Source organism: Neoarius graeffei, chromosome 8, assembly GCF_027579695.1.
Source record: "Neoarius graeffei isolate fNeoGra1 chromosome 8, fNeoGra1.pri, whole genome shotgun sequence".
NCBI classification, from domain to species: domain Eukaryota; kingdom Metazoa; phylum Chordata; class Actinopteri; order Siluriformes; family Ariidae; genus Neoarius; species Neoarius graeffei.
Genome location: NC_083576.1, coordinates 15,126,281 through 15,150,485, shown reverse-complemented (window position 1 = coordinate 15,150,485; position 24,205 = coordinate 15,126,281). Strand labels below are relative to the sequence as shown.

At 44.2% G+C, this 24,205-nt stretch overlaps 2 protein-coding genes across 5 annotated transcripts in view; one reads left to right on the top strand and one right to left on the bottom strand.

Annotated features, from left to right (window-relative positions):
- The window catches only part of LOC132890478 (C-terminal binding protein 1), a 131,311-nt gene extending 123,113 nt beyond the window's left edge, over window positions 1-8,198 (top strand). For 3 of the 4 annotated variants that reach the window (XM_060927351.1, XM_060927350.1, XM_060927352.1), the window contains exons 8-9: window positions 157-268; window positions 6,818-8,198. In XM_060927351.1, the coding sequence (XP_060783334.1) occupies window positions 157-268; window positions 6,818-7,004 (299 nt within the window). In that variant the 3' untranslated portion in view covers window positions 7,005-8,198. Of the gene's footprint in view, window positions 1-156; window positions 269-987; window positions 1,779-6,817 lie in introns of all 4 variants that reach the window. The other variant, XR_009655196.1, reaches the window with a different exon arrangement.
- Window positions 8,199-10,755: 2,557 nt separating this feature from the next.
- The window catches only part of ppp2r2cb (protein phosphatase 2, regulatory subunit B, gamma b), a 30,289-nt gene continuing 16,839 nt past the window's right edge, over window positions 10,756-24,205 (bottom strand). The window contains exons 7-9 of the mRNA XM_060926858.1: window positions 15,160-15,329; window positions 11,189-11,280; window positions 10,756-11,104 (exon numbers count right to left, since the gene is read on the bottom strand). Of these exons, the coding sequence (XP_060782841.1) occupies window positions 10,756-11,104; window positions 11,189-11,280; window positions 15,160-15,329 (611 nt within the window). The remainder of the gene's footprint in view (window positions 11,105-11,188; window positions 11,281-15,159; window positions 15,330-24,205) is intronic.

Sequence of the window (24,205 nt, the reverse complement as noted above, 5' to 3'; positions counted from 1 at the left end):
TCCTGCTGGTCCAGGGAATTGAACCGACAACCTTATGGTCCGAGAGCTGCTTCTCTACCCTTTTAGACCATGACTTCTCTAGATGAAGAACTAGAAGTTGCTGGACTGTTTTGGTGTAACACGGCTGTTTTTTTTTTTTTTTCTTCCCCCCCACAGGTCGTATTCCTGACAGCCTGAAGAACTGTGTGAATAAGGAGTTTCTCACACAGACCACCCACTGGTCAGGCATGGACCCTGCCATCCACCCAGAGCTCAACGGAGCCTACAGGTGCAGTTATAGATTTAACGCCACGCCAGTTAAACCTGCAGGGAGGTTCGAGCGTGGTGGGGAACTGCAGAGTCAGTTTGGGAGGTGCAGGAAAGGGTGTGAGTGGTTTGATGGTTTGCATGTTGTTGTAGATACGATTCTAAGCCACTAGCTCGAACCCAAACTCGTAGAGTAATTAACCTGAAACACGCAGAAGGATTGAGGATTGATCACGTCCTAAGTCTGTCAGGTTCGTCTCTCGTCTGTTTGAATTCCGTTCACTTGTTTTCCCTCTCGCTCTCACGCCCATTCGACCCCAGACATGACTCTTGTATGAAAATAAAGAATTTTTCTCTATACAGGAGAAATTATACTTGTATAGCTGTCAGCAAAAGAGAGCTTTGCAACCTGTTTAACATTTAGTTAACCTTAAATGCTGTTGCCAGATCTCTATCAGCCTCTTCTCCGTTTCCTGGGTGGTGTTCTGGTTGTTTTTTTTTATTCCCCTGTCATGTCCCCTGAGAGTTTCTTCTGTCAATGAATGCATTAACAACACCGGCAGCACATTATAACCCCGACAAGCTCATCATGATAACGTCATAGAAAATTAAAAACAGTCAAGTGAGATTTTTGATTTTCCTTTTAAACCCACTGTGGCATCCGGTACAATATTCCACTTAACCAAATAGGAAAATAAAACGGATTTCATCGTGCTTTTTTTTTTCTTCCCTCCTCCCTAGATTTTTTTCACCAAGTGTTTTATGGAGCACTTGCATGTGACGTCACAGCCGATCCAGATTGTGACAGACGCCATCTTGTCGGTCAAACGCCATATTTCCGCCTTCTACTTCTACTTCTGGTTCTACTTCTGCTTTTACTTCTACCTTTTCTTCTGGAAAACCCTACTATATACAATTCTACTACAACGGCTGCGGCTACAAGCTCTCCCTACCTGTGCACGTTTTTTGTTTTTTGTGTGTATTTTTGCGTGTTGTTCGTCTGTACCGGACTTCAATATCCACTACAACCGTATGGACTTACTGGACATTGGCTTCCAGCAGAAAATGACGGTTTGTAGCGATTTCCATCGCATGCACAACATTCCGGACGAGATAGCGAGACCAGTGGGGTCTCCGTGGATTGTTATCGGAAGCAAAGCGAAGGAGGCGGCGCCGGGAGCGGAAGCAAAAGCGAGGCTGCAGGCAGAGCCGGCCTGTTGACTAAGCTCAGAAAACAGCCACTCAAATCTCCACTGCTAAGCCTCTACCTCTCCAACGCCAGATCCATGTAAACAAGACGGACGATTTGGAATTACAGCTGGAATTACCTTATTCTATTCTATAATCGGCTGGTCAGTGCTATACTAGTAATACTTAAGTGACTTACCCGTCCAATGAGGATTGTTATTTTCTTGTTTACAAGATGCCACATCTGAGTCGCTGACAAATCCTGAATTTCTGTAAAGATAACTGTGCAGAGATTTATAAGCACGCAGTGCTTCACCACTGAACAGCGAGGGAAAGTTAATGAGGTAATTATACACGTCCGGGTATTCCACCTCTGGCAGTTCAATATCCACTGACACGGTCGTGAAAACTCCGTCCGGTAATCGATAAGGGTCACTAATCTGTAGATCGTTTATTTTAGACATATATCTAGTTATCTGTTCGTTAGAAAAATGAGCCGTGTAGTCCGTCGGTTGAAATTGATCCATTCTGTACACAAGTGCAGCAGTATTCAGCTGTGTTTTTTACCGACAAGATGGCGGCTGTGTACTTTCCGGTCACGTGACTGCAAGATCTCTATAGGCTGTGCAAGGATTCAGGCATTTAAATAAACAAATGTAAAGAACGATGTGCTGTCCAAAGCCCCCTTCATGATACTGCGCACGTGCTTTGGATTAAATTAATTTTAGGAAGCTACTAGTTTTGTTTTTTTTTTAACTCTAAAAATAACCATTGACAGCACAGAGAAGACATTTAACAATGAAATAGGGTGTGATGATGATTTACAAAGTGCAGAATTTCTTTTTATCTTTTTAACTATTATTGGGCGTCCAACGCAACGTGGAACAGCACACGAAATTTAATTTAATTTGCAAAAGATGATCAGTCAGTTCGAGTCCTAATAGTAGGAGGTGGAACTTCACCCCGTATTGAACCGTGTGCGTTTCCACACATCACCCACAGACACTGACACAAACACGTCTGCTAACGTACTCGCATGTGAAATTCGCGCAGTGTCGCATGTACCAAAACCACACAGCAGAAAAATGAAGAAGGAAGTGTAATGTTTTGCTGTAGCGTACAGGACGAATAGAAGCAGTCAAGTATTGTATGCAGTACAGAAGAAGTTGGTTGTATTCAACCACGTTTTCTCATAAACATCTCCGTGTCTGTTTGACATTTAGCCAAAATGTGTCACTTCCCTGTTGTTGTAATGGTTTAAACATGGATGACTTTTTTTTCTTTTTTTCCCCCTCCCCCTCACTTTCTTTTGACCTAGTTCTGTTTTTGGTGTTTGGTCCGTACACAAAGAATATGAATAAAATATATCGAGTCGTACATGAGCTGATGGCACTATAACCCATGTACGACGCGATTGAGTGGAATAACTGTTTTATTCTATCCACATTCACTGGATTTTGAGAAACGGAGCGTTTTTATTTTTTGCAAATTCGATAAATAAAACCTTTAGACAAACCATCCGCCAAAATCATTTCCGCTTCGACAGACTTCTTAAAAAGCTATCGATGGCGGCACGAATTGACTTTAGTTTTTTTTTTTTTTTTTTGTACAAAGTGCCGTCTTGCTGTCGTGCCGAGGTATAGAATAGCTTTAGACATTTATTTAATTCTTCCGTGGACATTTCAGTTCTGTCATTTTCAAACTTTGTTGAGCTTTTGAACCAGTCTAAAAAAAAAAAAAAAAAATTCAACAAATTTTAATGCTTAAAGATGACGAAATGACAGGAGCAATTTGTGAAAAATGCAATAATGATGATAATTTTTGGTAGCCTAGCGGCCAAAAATATTTTTGCCTACGAGTGGGTCTAGCCTCGCACCATATCAACAAAACACCCCGGGCATCAAATCGTGCCCGCCAATCACAACGCAAGGTTTTTGTTTGGATTCTTTGGGCGGGCTTTTGCAGGAGTGACGACAAGGCTGCGCGACGCTGGAGAAAGCACAGCAGGAAAGATGGCTACGGCTAGTGAACAGTAGGGTTGGGCGGTATCCAAATTTTGATACCTTTAAACTGTCTCTGTGTTTTCCCGGGGTATACGGTATTACCGAGAAAAAAATATTTTGTTTCGGCCTACTGTGTAACGTGCGCCTATACCGGCGGACCTTGTCCAGACCTGCGCCTATGCCTCAAATGTACTATTTAAAAGCAGCATAGCGAATTTTGTGCATTGATGAATGGATTAAGAGATATTTCAAAGCATCACGCAACTCTTCCTTCATCTTGAAAATAGCATTCAACTGTCGTTTACACATGTCTGCATTGAAATGCCATTTGCAGCACTATTTCACCTACTCCATCAAAAAAAAGTACACGATGAGCAGGATCATACCCTTTCAAGCATGGGAAATAAAAAAAGAAAAGAAAAAGAATCAACCAACACCCAAGTCCGTTTAGACTGCGTGATAAACCATATTCTTCAGCGCAAATGAGGCGAACCTAATTCAAATGCGTGATAGCTGCACAAGGCAAAATCATATGGGCCCACGTCATGCCATGGCGGGGAAATTAATAATCAGATGGCCTTACCTTGCTTAAAACGTTGTCTTGATCACATAACTCCTTACAATTATTCCACTTAAATCCATACGGTTTAACACACCCAACAAAGATAGCAAGCGCATTGCTAATTCCCACCAGAAACCGAACAGTTTACGCTACGATGTTTTCTTCCGTTTCTTCAGTAGATGACATTTCAAACGTTTATTACCCACATCCCAAATGTCATACGTTATATTATTTTACCTTGTTGTTACTCATGTAACCTGCTCAAAACACAACTCATTGGAGAGATCTCATGGAAGTGGAGTACCCCAGGCTATGGTGTGCCTTAGGGGACATATTCGATTTTTTTCGATTTTGCGCGGTCATTTACATTATTGCTGGCTCTTCCTTTTCGTTTGGTTTGAAACCAAAATACTGCCACACTGCCGATGTTGTATTTTTTTTTTTTTTCCACTAACTCGTTATCTTGACTTACCATCTTTCAACCGCGGTCTCAGTCTCTTGCGAAGCTTTCTGTCAGACTCCAAATGTCACGCAGGGTTGCCATGGTAACGACATAAACAACCCTGCACGCGATGAGAACTTCTTTAGGAAATTGATAGAATTAGTGAAAATACGATCACACAGTTATTCGGGATGATCTTCAATTTATTATTTTATATTATGACCTCATGTACTCCATATTTATTTAGATATTATATATTTTTTTAAAATGACGGTAATGAGACCGATACCGTTGGTACTTTTGGATACCTCGGGATACCTTCTTACTGTAATACCGCCCAACCCTAGTGAACAGCGCTAGTTTGATTCCGCTTTGGAATCAGTTTTAGAAGAATTAGACTTGGAGTTTTTGTTGAAACATGAGCAGGAAGAGGCTCTCCGCTCATTCCTTTTCAAGAAGGACGTTTTTGCTGTTTTGCCGACCGGCTATGGCAAAAGTCTGATCTACCAGCTGGCTCCGCTCGTAGCCAAAAGGATGGGCTAGTTTGTGCAGTACGAAGAATTAATAAACAGCTTTGAAACATTACTTTTTGATTGTTTCTTATTTTCCCGTTATTTTAAATTTAAGGGAAATTATTTCACCAAACACCACTAAATAAAAACTCTCAAAAACAGTTTAAGCAAACCCTTGAAAAAAAAAAGTGTATGTTAAGTATGTGGTACAGACTCCAAACTTGTTGTCATTATCTCCAAACTTCTTAATATCTAGAACCTGTTTATTAATTAATACGCATTTTGAAAAATTATTTATTTCAAGGCCTCCCCCACTGCTTTCTGTCGCTCTGACTACGTCACAGTCACTGTTGCGCTGATTGGTCAGAGCGTTGGCCTATACGCACAGAGACAGTTTGAAAGACAGCGGGTTGTTCCTCCCACACCCTTCGGAAATGTCTACGAGCGAGGCCAGACTAAATATTCACATTTAGTCTGGCTTGCCAGGCTAAATTTTTTGGGGAAAAAAGTTCTTACTATCAAATACTTTAATTCCGTATTTTAGGGGTTTTGTTTTCGTTTTTATTTCGTCCTCGGTTGGTTCAGCAACATGCTCGGCCATTTTGTTTTTCTCTACTCACAGTATATAGACCCCTTTCACTGACGTCACCCAAAACCGGAAGTAAACAGACCCTGCGCCATTTTGGAAGACCAACAAACTCGTGATAAGGGGATAATAACGGCAGCGGTATGTGAACCCACGAGAATAAAGTGGAGTGGCAAACGACTTAAACAAACAAATCTGAGCTGTTTTATTTATGATTTATTGGCCCAACAGTAGACTTGAAAGAAACCTGTGTGAGACTTGGCAAAAAACTGTGGATATAATGGATAAGTCTGTGCATGATCTGCGGACACTTTGAGGTAAGCAAACGCAAGAAATTCAGATTTAAAACATGCTAAATTGGCCCCAAGTTGATAACTGTATGAGGAGCAAGCCTCCCAGACTTCTACAATTTAATAATGATAATAATTTAGGATGGTTTGGGGCTTGCTCGCTGCTGCCAGGTTGGTTGTTGAGTAGCCTGACTGTTTTTTTTTCCTTGCGTGTGGTATCATTGTTGACGCGAGGTTGTTTTTTGAACATGCCAATGCGGACACGATTTCCCCTGATGAGTTATGACTTCAGACGCGATGCGTGTGTGGAGGTGTGGAGTCCGCGTGATATGTGCGCAAGATAGGCTTCTCATGTGTTTGGAGATCCGCACTCCGAGACAAGCGCAAGGGAAAAAAAGGGACCCCCCGAAAATATCGGCATAGTTCGAACACTGAGTGTAGGCACTGGGTGTAAACAACAAATAGTTTACAATGTCTGGGTAGCAAACAGATGGCAGAATTGGTGTCCGGTCCTCCTTATGTTTCCATTCTCCCTTGCCGCGAGTTTTATCATATGGGTCAAACCCATCAATCACAGCCAGTTTCTCCACATACCGTGCCCTTTCTGCAGCTGGTAATGTACTCACATAACCAGAATTATCAGCCATCGTGTCACTTTACTCTCGCTCGTACTTTGTTTTATATTGTGAGTGCATGTACTTGGTCTTCCAATATGGCGCCTAACAAAATCTCGCGGCGCGGTGACGTCATGTGAAAGGGGTCTATAAGCTGATAGCCTAGTAGTAGAGTAGCCAATCAGAGCACGCGATTGCTCATATCCAGTGAATGTAGGGATATGTGCACATTCATTAGCATATCTAATGAATAAAATTCAAAAAGATCCATATTTGTAACTATGTAATATTATGGTCTGCCACGTTCAAGTCTAAATGAAATATTTATTGAATTTTTTTTTTTTCTCTGAACTTCTTGTTTCTTTGCTCTAAAGGTACCCTCCAGGTGTGGTAAGCCTGGCATCCGGTGGTCTCCCACCACCAGTGGAAGGAATCGTGCCGAGTGCCGTGCCGATGAGCCACAGCCTTCCCCCTGTAGCACACCCGCCCCATGCGCCATCTCCAGGCCAGACAGGCAAAGCCGAGCCCGACCGAGAGCAGCACCCCAACGAGCAGTTGTAGTAGCCACATACTCCTGATCTAGAATTTTCCGTACCACTAGAGAACTCTCCTAGTCCTTCTTTATCCCAAAGAAGAGGAGTGCCACAGGCTCGAAACCAGCCAAGAAAAAAACAACAAACTGTGTGAAGTAGCCAACTGTTTGAACTGAATGAAGGTGGTGGATCGTGCTAGCTCTCACTTTCTCTTCTCTCTCTCTCTCTCTCTCTCTCTCTCTTCTCCCCCCTTTTTTTTTTTTTTTTAAATGTGTAAACAAAAAAAAAAAGAAAACCTCTTGGATTTGGAACAAAAAAACTCCTTAAAACAAATCCTGCTGGTTTAGATTGTAGTCTGTCTAAGTGCGGTGGGCGATTTATTATTATTTTTCCTGTTCTTTTGTGTCCGATGGGTTTCATTGCTCCAAACAGCCGTAGTTCTGAATGTAACCTGTTTTGTGTACAGTTTTTAGGATATGATCAGTGGTTTGTAGAAAACGGAAGAAAGTAAAACCGCATAAAGGGAGGTGACCATCAACTAATAGATCAGGTTTTTTTTTTTGGGTTTGTTTTTTTAAATTATTATTATTGTTTTTGGTATGATTTTTAAAAAAAAAATGAAAAAAAAGAAAAGAAAAAGCCCCGAAAGAGGCCTGTTTTGCACACCCTCTCAGGAAAATTATTTTCCCCCCCTCCCTCCCTCCCTTTGGAATTAAACCACATAGTGCATCGTTTTTTGTATCCATGTGTCTTTTTGTAGTCTAATTTAGCACAGTACTTTCAAAAAGTATATTCCGTGTTTTTTTTTTTTTAATTTTATTTTTTATTTTATTTTCTGTTTGTTTGTTAACTTAGCATGTACTACCTTATGTGTTAAAGGTAAAAAAAAAAAAAAATCCGTTCTGTTTTGACGGGAAAAAAAAAACAAACAAAAAACCAGTTTGTCTTGTGAAAAGCTGGCGTCATGCTTGCCTGTTTGTGTGACTTGACCGTACCGTATTTTACGAGGCAGCTCCGAGCTGCTGGGGTAGTTGCAGCGCTCCATTGCCTACATAGTTTCCTTCCTGGTTAAAGTGGTAGGCTAGCAATATACATACTATATATACTATGAGATATCATTATTTTTTTGTTAAACAGGATTAAAAGAAAAAAAGAAATGTTTGTGACTGTATGCATTTGTATGAATTATTTTAAATGAAATAAAAGTCCAAATTTAATGACACCGCTTTCAGGGTGATAACACTGAATTTCTCAAGCACGAGATGGTATGATAAGAGGCTGCCGTGTGATGAAATTAAGCCCATTTTACACCAGAAGTCATGCAGCACTTTTAATTTTAAATCGAGCACAAATTCACAGAGAGGGGAGCATTTTATTTCCGTCTCTTGCACTAATTTTAGTGCATGTAATGGGCAGAACTTTTTTTTTTTTTTTAATTCTATTATATAAAATTATCTGGACGTGAGTGTTTTACTGGGAAATACACCACTGATGTTTTTCATACAAGCTCCATGCAGGACACGGAGAACCAAAACTGTGACATGTCACTCGCAACGAAATCGATGAATTGTTTTGATGAATTTGGGTACTTTTTGTTTGTGAGCAGCGTGTCTGTATAATAAAAAGAAAATCACACCCTGGCTTGAATATCTCATCTCATCTCATTATCTCTAGCCGCTTTATCCTGTTCTACAAGGTCGCAGGCAAGCTGGAGCCTATCCCAGCTGACTACGGGCGAAAGGCAGGGTACACCCTGGACAAGTCGCCAGGTCATCACAGGGCTGACACATAGACACAGACAACCGTTCACACTCACATTCACACCTACGGTCAATTTAGAGTCACCAGTTAACCTAACCTGCATGTCTTTGGACTGTGGGGGAAACCGGAGCACCCGGAGGAAACCCACGCGGACACGGGGAGAACATGCAAACTCCGCACAGAAAGGCCCTCGCCGGCCACGGGGCTCGAACCCGGACCTTCTTGCTGTGAGGCGACAGCGCTAACCACTACACCACCGTGCCGCCCGGCTTGAATATATGAAGTTTATCTTCTCGTGTTGAAAATATTTTCAATTGTTCGCTTCACTCACTCGTAAATACACGTATTCACAACAAGATAAACTTTCATATCTTTGCGCCACTGTGTAATGTTCTTTACGTTATATGGACGCGTACACGAAAGCAATACACAAGTTAATCAAAAGGATTTTAATTTTGAACCATCCTGACAGCGCATGTCTAGTCGGTGTGAAAACACGGGGAGTGACATCATTGGAGTGAAATATCGAGAATTATTATACATACAGGACACTTTTTATGGAATAAAAACGTGTTCTATTCCCTTCTTGCGGGTTTCATTCATTTGGTTTGATAGCATGTGATATTGTTAGCGTATCGCTTATCCGATGTGTATGACGTCACTCTACCCAATGGAGAATGAGCGTTGAATATGGTTTACGATATTGCACGGTTGTCAAGACAACGTGACGTCACACGTCGGAGATGTAAAACTTCCACGCTAGCGAGCGACTGGGATGATTTGTAAACGAACATGGCCACCAGGTTTGCTTTGTTAAATACAGAAGATTTTGAAAGACAAAGACGCGTTGAACACCCGAAAGGAATGTGTATGAATAATAATAATAATATTGGCTGGCTTTTTTTCATGGTATATCAGATATATTCCATTCAGCTATTCGTCTTTGACTCCCTCTACATCATGCTAGCTGAATGGAATACATCTGATATACCACGAAAAAAAGCCAGCCAGTATTATTTAAATGTGTCGCTCAGATCCGCGAAGTATTTCCTATGGACAAATAGAAGTTTTTCAAAATGTGAAGATAAACTTCATATCTTCAAGCCAACATGTGATTTTCTTTTTATTATATAGACACATTCACAAACAAAAAGTACCGAAATTTATCGAAACAATTCGTCAATTTCTTCATGAGTGACTTGTAGAGATTTGTAGCTCGTATGAAAAATCCGAGTGGAGTACCGGTACTTCCCAGTAAAACACTCGTGTCCGTATATAAAGGTGCACATTGCTACTGCAATGCATAACGCACTATGTTTTACACATCTGGTGTAAAATGATCTTTATTGTTTATTCTCATTATTAGCCAATAGTGAATTCTACAGTACCACTTTGTCACTGATGCGAGACAGTGAGTTCAGTCGAAACAGCTCTTACGACTTACCCCGCTCTCCCCTACCCTCTTACAGACATGTGGCATCATCTCAGCAGCACAATGATTGAACATGCTTTAAAAAAAAATCCTTGAAAATCCAGTTTTCATGATGTTCCTTAGAAACATCACTCCTCATTCAGGCATTCACATGATTGTACTGCTTCAGTTTCGGTATCTGATATGAGGAAGAGGACATCTGTGTGTACTGTCTCCTATCAAGAAACATGAAACCTGAGAAGAGCCACCAGACGGCGGATACAGTTAATAAGTTCAGTAAATAAAGGGTCCGATTTGTTTGCATTCATCATTGCCGTTATAACTTTGTCAGTTGACGAAGCCCATTAATTAAGCGTAATAGTGTAAACATGCAGTAGTGATTTAGATACTGACAGGCAAATAGATCTCCTGGTTCACCTCAGCGTCCTTGTGTTACATTTCATGCAGGAGTGCTGAAGCACAGTCCCAATCATAATCGTGGTTATAATATCCAGCATTAAATTATTAGGCTTTTGTGTTTCTACTGAATACGTGCTCTAAATATTACAAATTTTCAATTAATATGTCCTGTTGCCAAAGGGTCATTTCACTGACGGGTTGTATCCTGTAACTGCAGAGGCTTGTCTTGTTCTAAATGATGGCCCCCGTGGTATCCGGGGCTGTGTCTGTCCTGAAAGATGAACAGGTTGTTGCTGGCTGCGATGGCGATGATGTTGTCGGTTGGATGCCATGCTGTGTGCAGGATCTTCTTCCTGAAGTCCAGGCTGTCCACACTGATATCATTGTCCCTCCTCTTCTTCCCCACACACACACGGCGAGGCCGGAGCACGGCGCGCCGCTTACACACCTCCCGACTCGCCTCCAACGTCACGTCACGCCGACTCGCTCGGTCAAACATCCGGAAGAAATTATTATACGCCCCTGTCATGATGACACTGAGAGAGACAAGGAGGAAGAAATGAGGAAATCATTGTGAATCTCTCTCAAAGCTGGAAGGTCAAAGGTCATGGTCGTCTCACCTGTCAGTTCCGTTCCAGGAACATTCAAACTTATCAAAGATGCAGTCGCTCTCATAAAGGGCACAGAGTTTGGAGCGCAAATAATCCTGGACCTGCAAACACACACTACTCATAAATAAACTAACAATACATGTATAGTACACTCACAGGCCACTTTATTAGAAGCACCTATCCATACACCTGCTGTTTGATGCAATTCTCTAATCAGCCAATCACTTGACAGCAGCACCATGCATAAAATCATACAGCTACAAATCCAGTGCTTCGATTAATGTTCACTTCAGAGATCAAAATGGGAAAAATTGTGATCTCGCATGCCCCTTTTCCACCAAAGCAGTTCCAGGGCTGGTTCGGGGCCAGTGCTTAGTTTGGAACCGGGTTTTCTGTTTCCACTGACAAAGAACTGGCTCTGGGGCCAGAAAAACCGGTTCCAGGCTAGCACCAACTCTCTGCTGGGCCAGAGGAAAGAACCGCTTACGTCAGCGGGGGGGCGGAGTTGTTAAGGTTTATGCAAACGTAGCGACGTAACTGACGTATACAGCGACGTAATGACGTGGCTTCGCTTAGCACCGTGAGCGATGGAAAAGCAAATTGGTTCTCAGCTGGCTCGCAAGTTGAACGAGTTGTGAACCAGCACCAGCACTGACTCCGAACCAGCCCTGGAACTGATTTGGTGGAAAAGGTGTAACAGTGATCTTTCACTGTGGCATGGGTGTTGGTTTGAGTATTTCAACGAGAAGCTGCTGATCTCCTGGGGTTTTCACACACGACAGTCTCTAGAGTTTGTACAGAATGGTGCGGAAAACAAAAAACATTGAGTTGCGTGAGTGACAGTTCTGTGGGTGGAAACAAATGCCTTGCTGATAAGAGAGGTCAAAGGAAAATGGCCAGATTGGTTTGAGCTTTTTTGCCAGGAAGGATATAATAACTCATCTAATCACTCTTTACAACCGTAGTGAGCAGAAAAGCATCTCAGCATGCAACAGTAGAAGACCATATTGGGGTCCATTACTGCCAACCAAGAACAGGAATCTTCGAATCAAGAACAAGTTTCTATTAAAGTGGCCGGTGAATGTATATGAAGACAACAGAAATCTGTCAAGTCCACAGTTTTTTTTGAATAAACCAGATCTTATTGAGGTTTCCATTGGGGTTATCACTGTGAGAGCTCAGACAGTGCAAAGAACATTCCATAATATCAACCTATATGAACGGCATTCAGGAAAAATACACCTGCTTGTTCTTCAGCACAAAACTGCAAGATTAAACTTTCTCCCGGAGTTCTGGAAGAAGAGGAATAATCTAGCATGATAACGATCCAAAGCATGCTGCCAAGATCACACAGGAGTTCACAGAGAAGAAAAAAAGTGAAGACTATGACCTGGGCAAGTGTGAATCCAAAATGCCTTTGGGGTATTTTCAAGAGAAAGGTAGAGCAACGCAACATCCATCCATTATCCTGTGCAGGGTCGCAGGCAAGCTGGATTCTATCCCAGCTGACTATGGGTGAGAGGCAGGGGACACCCTGGACAAGTCACCAGATCATCACAGGGCTGATACATAGAGACAAACAACCATTCACACTTACATTCACACCTACGGTCAATTTAGAGCCATCGATTAGCCTAACCTGCATGCCTTTGGACTGTGGGGGAAACCGGAGCACCCGGAGGAAACCCACGCAGACACGGGGAGAACATGCAAACTCCGCACAGAAAGGCCCCCCGTCGGCCGCTGGGCTCGAACCCAGAACCTTCTTGCTGTGAGGCGACAGTGCTAGCCACTACACCACCGTGCCGCCGCAACACAACATCTTGTCAGAAATACGTGCAACATTGATATCCTCCATGCTAAAGAGCATTGAGTCCGTCATCAAAAATAAAATCTCACTGGAAATTCAAAATTTGTATTAAACATGTAACAGACTGTTACTGTGTCATAAATTTTAAGAACCAATTAGTAACAAATAAAATCTCAGGACATGCTGTTTATAGGAAAATAATCAACACCAGGGTAATATGACACACTAATATCCCAAAGTTTGGTTATTTTCCAATAACGTCATGATCTGAAATGTTTTATTCCTTTTATACTTGGATATATATATATATATATATATATATATATATATATATATATATATATATATATTTAATTTATTAAGACTACAGTGGTGCTTGAAAGTTTGTGAACCCTTTAGAATTTTCTATATTTCTGCATAAATATGACCTAAAACATCATCAGATTTTCACACAAGTCCTAAAAGTAGATAAAGAGGACCCAGTTAAACAAATGAGACAAAAATATTATACTTGGTCATTTATTTATTGAGGAAAATGATCCAATATTACATATCTGTGAGGTACAAAAGTATGTGAACCTTTGCTTTCAGTATCTGGTGTGACCCCCTTGTGCAGCAATAACTGCAGCTAAACGTTTGTGGTAACTGTTGATCAGTCCTGCACACCGGCTTGGAGGAATTTTAGCCCATTCCTCTGTACAGAACAGCTTCAACTCTGGGATGCTGGTGGGTTTCCTCACATGAACTGCTCGCTTCAGGTCCTTCCACAACATTTCGATTGGATTAAGGTCAGGACTTTGACTTGACCATTCCAAAACATTAACTTTATTCTTCTTTAATCGTTCTTTGGTAGAACAACTTGTGTGCTTTGGGTCATTGTCTTGCTGCATGACCCACCTTCTCTTGAGATTCAGTTCATGGACAGATGTCCTGACATTTTCCTTTAGAATTCGCTGGTATAATTCAGAATTCATTGCTCCATCAATGATGACAAGCCGTCCTGGCCCAGATGCAGCAAAACAGGTCCAAACCATGATACTACCACCACCACGTTTCACAGATGGGATAAGGTTCTTATGCTGGAATGCAGTGTTTTCCTTTCTCCAAACATTACACTTCTCATTTAAACCAAAAAGGTCTATTTTGGTCTCATCTGTCCACAAAACATTTTTTCCAATAGCCTTCTGGCTTGTCCACATGATCTTTAGCAAACTGAAGACGAGCAGCAATGTTCATTTTGGAGATCAGTGGCTTTCTCCTTGCAACCCTGCCATGCACACCATTGTTGTTCAGTGTTCTCCTGATGGTGGACTTATGAACATTAACATTAGCCAATGTGAGAGAGGCCTTCAGTTGCTTAGAAGTTACCCTGGGGTCCTTTGTGACCTCGCCGACTATTACACGCCTTGCTCTTGGAGTGATCTTTGTTGGTCGACCACTCCTGGGGAGGGTAACAACGATCTTGAATTTCCTCCATTTGTACACAATCTGTCTGACTGTGGATTGGTGGAGTCCAAACTCTTTCGAGATGGTTTTGTAACCTTTTCCAGCCTGATGAGCATCAACAACACTTTTTTTGAGCTCCTCAGAAATCTCCTTTGTTCGTGCCATGATACACTTCCACAAACACGTGTTGTGAAGATCAGACTTTGATAGATCCCTGTTCTTTAAATAAAACAGGGTGCCCACTCACACCTGATTGTCATCCCATTGATTGAAAACACTTGACTCTAATTTCACCTTCAAATTAACTGCTAATCCCAGAGGTTCACATACTTTTGCCACTCACAGATATGTAATATTGGATAATTTTCCTCAATAAATAAATGACCAAGTATCATATTTTTGTCTCATTTGTTTAACTGGGTTCTCTTTATCTACTTTTAGGACTTGTGTGAAAATCTGATGTTTTAGGTCATGTTTATGCAGAAATATAGAAAATTCTAAAGGGTTCACAAACTTTCAAGCACCGCTGTATGCTAGTTATCTGGCTATAACTACCTCTAAAGCCTGATATTGAGTACAGGTGATGTGATCTCAGGAAAATGACTTTTATTATATCTTGAAACCATTTTAAATTAACAGGACAAAATAATAATAATAATAATAATAATATCTGATCTAACTGGGCATCAGTGTATAACAGCAGGGTGTGAGCGTGAGATGAGACCTGATATATCTCCACTGGTTTGTTCTCCATGTTGAGGTCCCAGACTTTAGCAGTGAGGTAGTCTCGGGTGAGAAGGTAGCGTCCACTGTGACTGAACTTTACATCTGACACAGAGGAAGTGATCTCAGAGAAGAAGGATCGATGGGCTGGGTCCACTGACTCCTCAAATACTGAGAGACAACACACACACACCAGCAGAAACAGAGATAAAGAGATCACTTAAAAAAAAAGAACATGATATATTTAAATAATATTGGCTGGCGTTGAGTGGTATATATCAGATATATTCCATTCAGCTAGCATGATAGTGAACGAGTCAAAGACGAGTTCAATATCATGCTAGCTGAATGGATATATCTAATGTACCACGAAAAAAAGCCAGCCAATATTATTATTATTATTATTATTATACATACAAATTCCTTTTGGGTGTTCAATGCATCTTTCTCTTTCAAAATTCTCTCAAAATCTTCTGCATTTAACAAAACAAACCTGGTGGCCACGTTTGTTTACAAATCGTCACAGTCACTCGCTAACCCGGAAGTTTTACATCTCCAACGTATCTCTTTTCCAGTTTTTCGATGTCTGTTGGTATGTTTTTCTCTTGTAAATATGCATAAAGAATATCTAATGAAGGTTTGGTAGCCTTTTGGGTGTTCAATGCGTCTTTTTCTTTCCCGGCAAATAAAGAAATGCTTCTGCACATGGGCAGCAGAAAACTCTCTCATTGGATATTTGCGTCAGCTCCGACATGTGACGTCATGTTGTCTTGACAATCATGCAATGTCATAAATCATATTCAATGCTCATTCTCAATTGGGTAGAGTGACATAATACATGTAGGATAAGCGATATGCTAACAATATTGCATGCTATCAAACCAAATGAATGAAACCTGCAAGAAGGGAATTGAACACGTTTTTATTCCATCAAAAAAGTGTCCTGTATGTATAATAATTCACAATATTTGGATCTGCAAGAAAGATGAGGTCAAATTAATCACCTGGTAAAATACAGTATATTTAAATGTCCAATTAGCTGCGTGATATCACTGATACTCTTAAAAAAGTGTATTGTGACAATTTATTAGAATGTCAATATTATGTAAGGAATAAAACACTACAGGATGTGTTGTTGCAGGAAAATTATCAATGACTGTTGTGTGTGGAGGGTGGCATGGTGGTGTAGTGGTTAGCGCTGTTGCCTCACAGCAAGAAGGTCCAGGTTCGAGCCCTGTGGCCGGCGAGGGCCTTTCTGTGTGGAGTTTGCATGTTCTCCCCGTGTCCGCGTGGGTTTCCTCCGGGTGCTCCGGTTTCCCCCACAGTCCAAAGACATGCAGGTTAGGTTAACTGGTGACTCTAAATTGACCGTAGGTGTGAATGTGAGTGTGAATGGTTGTCTGTGTCTATGTGTCAGCCCTGTGATGACCTGGCGACTTGTCCAGGGTGTACCCCACCTTTCGCCCGTAGTCAGCTGGGATAGGCTCCAGCTTGCCTGCGACCCTGTAGAACAGGATAAAGCGGCTACAGATAATGAGATGAGATGTTGTGTGTGGTGACCCATCACAAAGTGGACTTACTGGCTACTATCCCAAATGGATTAGTTTTAAATAACAGAACATCCCAAAATGTTTTATTCCTCTTATACCACAGCAGTTTGCCAAAAATATATATTTTTTTACTTATTAAAGAATGATACATCATACATTTTGTTTGTTATAGTTGCATTCAATGTTGTACAAAGTAGTTTCTTCACCAATCTGTTTTTTTTCTCTGTCTTGAAGCAAATTGACTTTTGTCTGTGAAGGTTCTCAGTCATCCAGGTCATAGTAAAACCATAGGTGCTAAAGAAGGCAACTGGACTTGCTTGAAGTTCTTGAAAACATTTCACCTCTCATCCAAAAGGCTTCTTCTGTTCTGTCTGACGAGTGGGGAGTTCCAGATTATCCTCTAGTGGACCAAAAGCAACCCTAAGGAGAATCGTTGAGGTCACATGGGTCGTTGAGTCATCCTGTAGGTGTAGGTCACTGGAGGCCGAGTGGGAACGATGTTAGCAGCCGAGAGGGTCATTTGGGTGATCTGTGGGTTGTTGGCTCTCTCTGCCATCATGTGAGTCATCGAAGTCAGCAGAGTTTTGGTGTGGATGTGTATTCAGTTTTCTGGGAAGTGTGCCAAGGACTGCATTGTAGGTGGCTGATAAGTGGAGTCTCAGCCCACCTCCTCTGTTCAGTGATGGTCATTCAAGGTTGATGAAAATGGCTTCTTTTACTCCTCTTTCAAACCACCGGTCTTCTCTGGCTAAAATGTGTACATTGCAGTCCTGAAACGAGTGTCCTTTGTTACTGAGATGAAGAGAGACTGCAGAGTCCTGGCCTGAGGAACTGGCTCTCTTGTGTTGAGTCATGCACTTGTGAAGCAGTTGTTTCGTTTCCCCAATGTACAGGTCTGTGCATTCCTCACTGCATTGAATTGCGTACACTATGTTGTCCTGTTTGTGTTTGGGTATTCTGTCCTTAGGGTGGACCAATTTCTGCCTCCGAGTGTTACTGGGTCTGAAGTGTACAGAGATGTAGTGTTTGTAGAAGATACTCCTGAGTTTCTCAGATAGTCCAGAAATGTAGGGAATGACAATGTTCTTGCATTTGTTGCTGTTTTCTTCCCTGTCCATTATGTTTCTTTTTCTGGTCTTGACAAAAGCCCAGTTGGGATACCTGCACTTCTGAAGTGCTTCCTTGATGTGTTTTTACTCTGTAGTAATCCCTGATGTGGGTGGAGCACAGAAGCACGGTAGGCGAGAGTTGGCGTTCACGCAGACACTTTATTTTACTTTTTATTATCAGCTTTTCAGCTTCTCTCACTCACACCGCCACATACGCAACACACACATGTTCTGGCCGGGGTCGTTCTTTTCTGCTCTCCCCCTCCTTTTATACTCCATCCCTGCACCAAACAAACACACACACACACACACACACACACACACACACACACACACTAATTGACACCAGGTGTAATGACTTAGCCACTTACCTTCCCCGACCCCGCCCTCCATTCACAGACTGCTGCTTGGCCACGCCCCCGCTGCCACATACCCCCACCGCTCGACTCAGGCCGGGGAGCCGTCCGGCCTGAAGCTGACTCCCCCCCCCCCCCCCCCGACGGGACAGGAAGTCCGCCACCACCATCTGTGCCCCCGGCCTGTGGATCACCTCGAACTTAAATGGCTGGAGAGCGAGATACCAACGGGTGATCCGCGCATTGGCATCCTTCATGCGGTGGAGCCACTGGAGGGGCGCGTGGTCCGAACAGAGAGTGAAAGGGCGCCCCAGCAGGTAGTATCGGAGGGTGAGGACCACCCACTTGAGGGCAAGACACTCCTTTTCAACTGTGCTGTACTTGCTTTCGCGCATCGATAGCTTTCGGCTGATGTACAGCACCGGGTGCTCCTCGCCCTCCACCTCCTGGGACAAAATGGCCCCCAGTCCCCTGTCCGATGCATCAGTCTGCAAAATAAAGGGGAGAGAAAAGTCAGGGGAGTATAAAAGTGGCCCCCCACACAGTGCAGCTTTTACTTCAGAGAAAGCCTGTTGGCACTGCTCCATCCACTGGACCGGATCTGGAGCCCCCTTTTTAGTGAGGTCGGTTAGCGGGCTGGTGACGTCCGAATAGTTAGGTGGGAACCTACGATTATAGCCAGCCAGCCCCAAGAACCGCCTCATCTCCTTTTTGGTCTTGGGCCTCGGGCAGGCCGCAATCGCTGCAGTCTTGCTAATTTGGGGATGCACCTGCCCATGACCCAAGTGGAACCCCAGATACCATACTTCCACCCACCCAATCGCACACTTTTTCAGGTTAGCTGTGAGGCCCGCCCGCCTCAGCGACTTTAGAATGGCCTCGGGTGTTCCAAGTGCCGCGGCCAATCATGACTGTAGATTATTATGTCATCTAGATAGGTGGCCGCGTAGGCAGCATGAGGGCAGAAGACCCTGTCCATAAGCCGCTGGAACGTAGCGGGCACTCCAAACAACCCAAAAGGGAGCGTGACAAATTGGTGTAAACCAAACGGTGTGGAAAAGGCCATTTTCTCTCGGGATAGAGGAGTCAAGGGGATCTCCCACTATCCCTTTGTTAGATCCAGTGTCGAATAAAAGCGAGCAGCACCTAACCGATCAAGCAACTCATCAATGCGAGGCATTGGGTATGCGTCAAATTTAGACACCGCATTGACCTTTCTATAGTCCACACAGAACCGGACCGACCCATTGGTCTTGGGAACCAGGACCACTGGGCTATTCCGGTCACTGTGGGACTCCTCGATTATGCCCATTTCGAGCATGGCCTTGAGTTCGTCCCGAACCACCTCTTTCTTGTGTTCGGGCAAGCGGTAAGGGCGGCTACACACTACCACCCCCAGGGGCATTTCGATGTGGTGTTCTATGAGGTGGGTACAACCCGGAAGGGGCGAGAACACGTCGGAAAATTCCTTCTGCACCTTGGCTACCTCCATGAGTTGGGTCAGCGAGAGGTGGTCTCCACAAGGGACTGGAGTGGTCTGAGGTGTTATCTTTTTTACCTCCGGCCCCAGCTCCGCCTTCTCTGGGACTACCGACGCCAATGTCATGGGGACCCCCTCATTCCAGTGTTTTAAAAGGTTGAGGTGGTAGACTTGCAGTGCCCCACCCCTATCCATTCGCTTTACCTCATAGTCGACGTCCCTGACTCGCTGTGTGACCTCGAAGGGCCCTTGCCACTTGGCGACTAATTTAGAACTCGACATAGGCAATAATACGAGTACTTTGTCTCCCGGCGTGAACTCTCTAAGGCACGTGCCCCTGTCATACAGCTGACTTTGACATTCTTGTGCCTGCCGCAAATTCTCCTGGGTTAGGTGCATGAGGGTGTGGAGTTTTGCGTGCAGGTCAAGAACATACTGGATTTCATTTTTACTCCGTGAAGGTCCCTCCTCCCAATTTTCCCAAAGCACATCCAGAATGCCATGCGGCTTACGCCCATATAATAATTCAAAGGGAGAAAACCCTGTGGAGGCTTGCAGGACCTCTCGTACTGCGAATAACAGGGGTTCGAGCCACTTATCCCAATTACGCGCATCTTCACTAATGAATTTCCGGATTATATTTTTGAATGTCTGGTTGAATCGCTCTACTAATCCATCCATTTGTGGGTGATAGACACTGGTGCGGATAGACTTAATCCCCAGTAACCCATATAGCTCACGCAGTGTGCGTGACATAAACGAGGTGCCTTGGTCTGTTAGGATTTCATTCGGAATCCCGACCCGGGAGGTAAAGCGGAAGAGCGCTTCTGCAATACTGCATGCTGAGATATTGTGGAGAGGCACTGCTTCCGGATATCACGTTGCATAGTCCACTAGAACTAAAATAAAGCGATATCCCTGTGCTGACCGATCTAATGGCCCGACGAGATCCATCCCAATTTGCTCAAACGGGGTCTCGATTAGAGGAAGAGGGCACAACGGCGCTTTTGGAGTGGCTGCAGGATTTACTAATTGGCATTCACGGCACGCCGCACACCACCGACGGACATCCCCGCAAATCCCTGGCCAGTAGAACCAGGCCATTATTAGGGCTAGTGTTTTGTCTTGCCCCAAGTGCCCAGCCATGGGATTAAAGTGAGCTGCATGGAATACGAGTTCCCTATGGCTCTTTGGGATTAACAACTGGGTTATTCATTCCTTAGTTTGAGTGTCCTGTGTCACTCGGTACAATCTGTCTTTAATAATGGCAAAATAGGGGAAGGTCGGTGCCGCGCTTGGCTGAAGAGTTTGACCATCGATTACTCTCACTTGGTCAAACGCATGCCGCAGAGTCTTGTCTCGCGACTGCTCTAATGGGAAATCCCCAAGGGAATCCCCGAGAGAGGGAGGAGGAGCGGGATGCTCCTCACTCTGACGTGGTGTTAACGTAGACGGCTCTGTGACAGCTTCTCCAGCCAATGCCACAACGGGATCTTCCCGTGACCTACTAGGACAGGACCCACTATGTGTTAAATACTCCATTAGTTCTTTAAATCCCGGCCAATCAGTACCCAAAATCAATGAGTGGGTAAGACGAGGACTAACCGCTCCCTTTATTCTATGCGTTTGGCCCCGGAATAGAATATGGACAGACACTAGCGGGTAATGGTGAACATCCCCGTGCACACACAACACCTTCACTGCTTGTGCTCCCCCCAATGCCTCACCTTGCACCAGGCGTTGGTGAATTGAGGTCTGATTACAACCGGAATCCACCAAAGCATGACATATATCCCCTTGAATACTCACCGGTATGCGATATGTTCCGGCCCGATCAGGGGCGGTTTCTGGCGCATCGGGGATCCGGCTGACAGCACCCACCTCCCTTGCGGAGCTCTGACTCTGGAGATGCTCCGATTCCCCGCCGCACCAGCACACCAGCCCAGGCTTTCCCTCTGCACTGGTGTTATGGGTGTCACTCACCTGAGGGGGAGACAACACAGACACAGAAGAGGGAAATGGGAGGACACCACGGGTGCGACGGGCCAGCTGGGGAGGAGCCAGCCGCTGCCGCCTTCATGGCAGGGGAACGGGGTGGGGAGGGGGACAAGAGACAGGAGAGAGAGAGGGAAAAGAGAAGCGAGGGGAGACGCCTCATCTGCCTGCTGTCAGAGCCGCCTCCAGATGGTCCTCCGCCAGCTCGATGGCTCATTCCAGTGACGCCAGGCGGTGACACTGGACCCATTCTTCCATTCCTTCCGGAAGTTGAGAGATAAACTGCTCCAGTGCCACCAGATCAATGATCTCGTCGGCGTTGTGGTCTTCCGCCCTCAGCCACCGCCGGCAGGCATCCCAGAGTTGCTGGCCGAATGCAAACGGCCGGCCGACCTCCTCCAGTGCCAGCATCCAGAAGCGCTGACGATGTTGCTCCGGGGAGCGGCCGAGCCGCTGCATAATGGCTTTCTTTAGGTCAGCAAAGACCAGCCAGCTGTCAGCAGGGAGCTGCTGCGCTGTGAGCTGTGCCTCGCCAGTCAGGAACGGGAGAAAGTATGCCGCGCGCTGCTCCTGTGGCCACCCCCACGCCTTGGCTGCTTGCTCAAAGAGAGTGAGGAACGCTTCTGGATCGTCCTGTGGTCCCATCTTCGTGAGGGTGGCGGCAGCGGTGGCCGACGGCCCTGCTGACGTGAGCAGGTGCCGGAACGCCTGGCGATCTTCCTGCTGGGCCAGCATCAAGGCTTCGAAGCGCTGCTGCTGCTTCTTCCGGAGGGTGATCAGCACTTGATGCTGGTTCTGCTGGGCGGTAGCGAGGGCAAGGATGAGCTCTTCGAACGGGGAGGACTCCATGGGGTGGTTCCCTTCTGTGCGCCCGGGTTTCAGCACCACTGTAGTAATCCCTGATGTGGGTGGAGCACAGAAGCACGGCAGGCGAGAGTTGGCATTCACACAGACACTTTATTTTACTTTTTATCATCAGCTTTTCAGCTTCTCTCACTCACACCGCCACACACGCAACACACACGTGTTCTGGCCGGGGTCATTCTTCTCTGCTCTCCCCCTCCTTTTATACTCCATCCCTGCACCAAACAAACACACACACACACACACACACACACACACACACACTAATTGACACCAGGTGTAACGACTTAGCCACTTACCTTCCCCGACCCCGCCCTCCATTCACAGACTGCTGCTTGGCCACGCCCCCACTGCCACATACTCCTTCTCTTTTCCCTCTACTGTTGTAAATTGACTTTCCCGTCTTGGAAAACGTACAAAATTTACAAAAAACGTACCAACACTAGACACTCCTTCCCAAAATGCTAATTAAATGTCCATACAGAAAACTTCACCATATCACCATATCAGTGGTTTTTATCTCCACCAACTTTGTTGGAGGAGTTTGTTTGTCTGTTCCCAACGTAACTCAAAAAGTAGTGAACAGATTTTGATGAAATTTGAAGGAAAGGTGGGTGATGGGCCAAGGAACAACTGATTAAATTTTGCTGCAAACCCAAATGTGTATGTGGATCCAGGATCCAGATATGTAGATGGATCTAGTATTTATTTATTTTTGCCTGTTCCCAATGTAACTTAAAAAGTAGTGAACAGATTTTAATGAAATTTTGCAGAAAGGTGAGCCATGGGCCAAGGAACTACTGATTAGATTTTGATGCAAATCTGAATATGTGGTTTGGTGGAGGTATACACTCTACCAAGTTCCCTTCTAGTTGTTAATATGTTTATGTGGAGCGTCCACTATACAAGTCTGTCTGTACGTTGTTACTATAGAAACAAATATGTATTAGAAATGAGACATTTATATAAACCTGGCAACTATGGTCACAGCTGCTGTTATAGAGAATTAATCAACACCTTCTGACCAATCAGGTTCAAGCATTTAACCATGCTCTGGTATAAAGTGTCAAATAATTGAATTTACAGGCATTTAGCAGATGTACAACACACCCAGAGCAGCCTGGGGAGCAGTTGGGGTTAGGTGCCTTGCTCAAGGGCACTTCAGCCATTCCTGCTGGTCCAGGGAATCAAACCAACAACCGTTTGGTCCTAAAGCTGCTTCTCTAACCGTTAGGCCATGGCTTCCCCACCAAGGTATTTATTGTGTCAAGTTTCACAAATGTTCCTTAACAGCAATGGTTAAATAGTGCACGCTTGAATATTAATAGTTTTTTTTTTCATCTTAAAAGCATATAAAATTTTGACTGTAATATAAATATCATGAGGTCTGTGATGACCTGGCGACTTGTCCAGGGTGTACCCCGCCTTTCGCCCGTAGTCAGCTGGGATAGGCTCCAGCTTGCCTGCGACCCTGTAGAACAGGATAAAGCGGCTAGAGATGATGAGATGAGATGAGATGAGATGAGATAAATATCATGTAAATGTACCAGCACATTTACATTTATAATTGCCTCCAAACTCCTCTGAGCAGAACTGCTTCGTTGTAAAGATTGTCTGGAGCTTTGCTGTTTCTGTAGAACCACTAATCTGATATCTGTGTGTTTCACAGGCAATGACTGCAGCATGTTAAGCA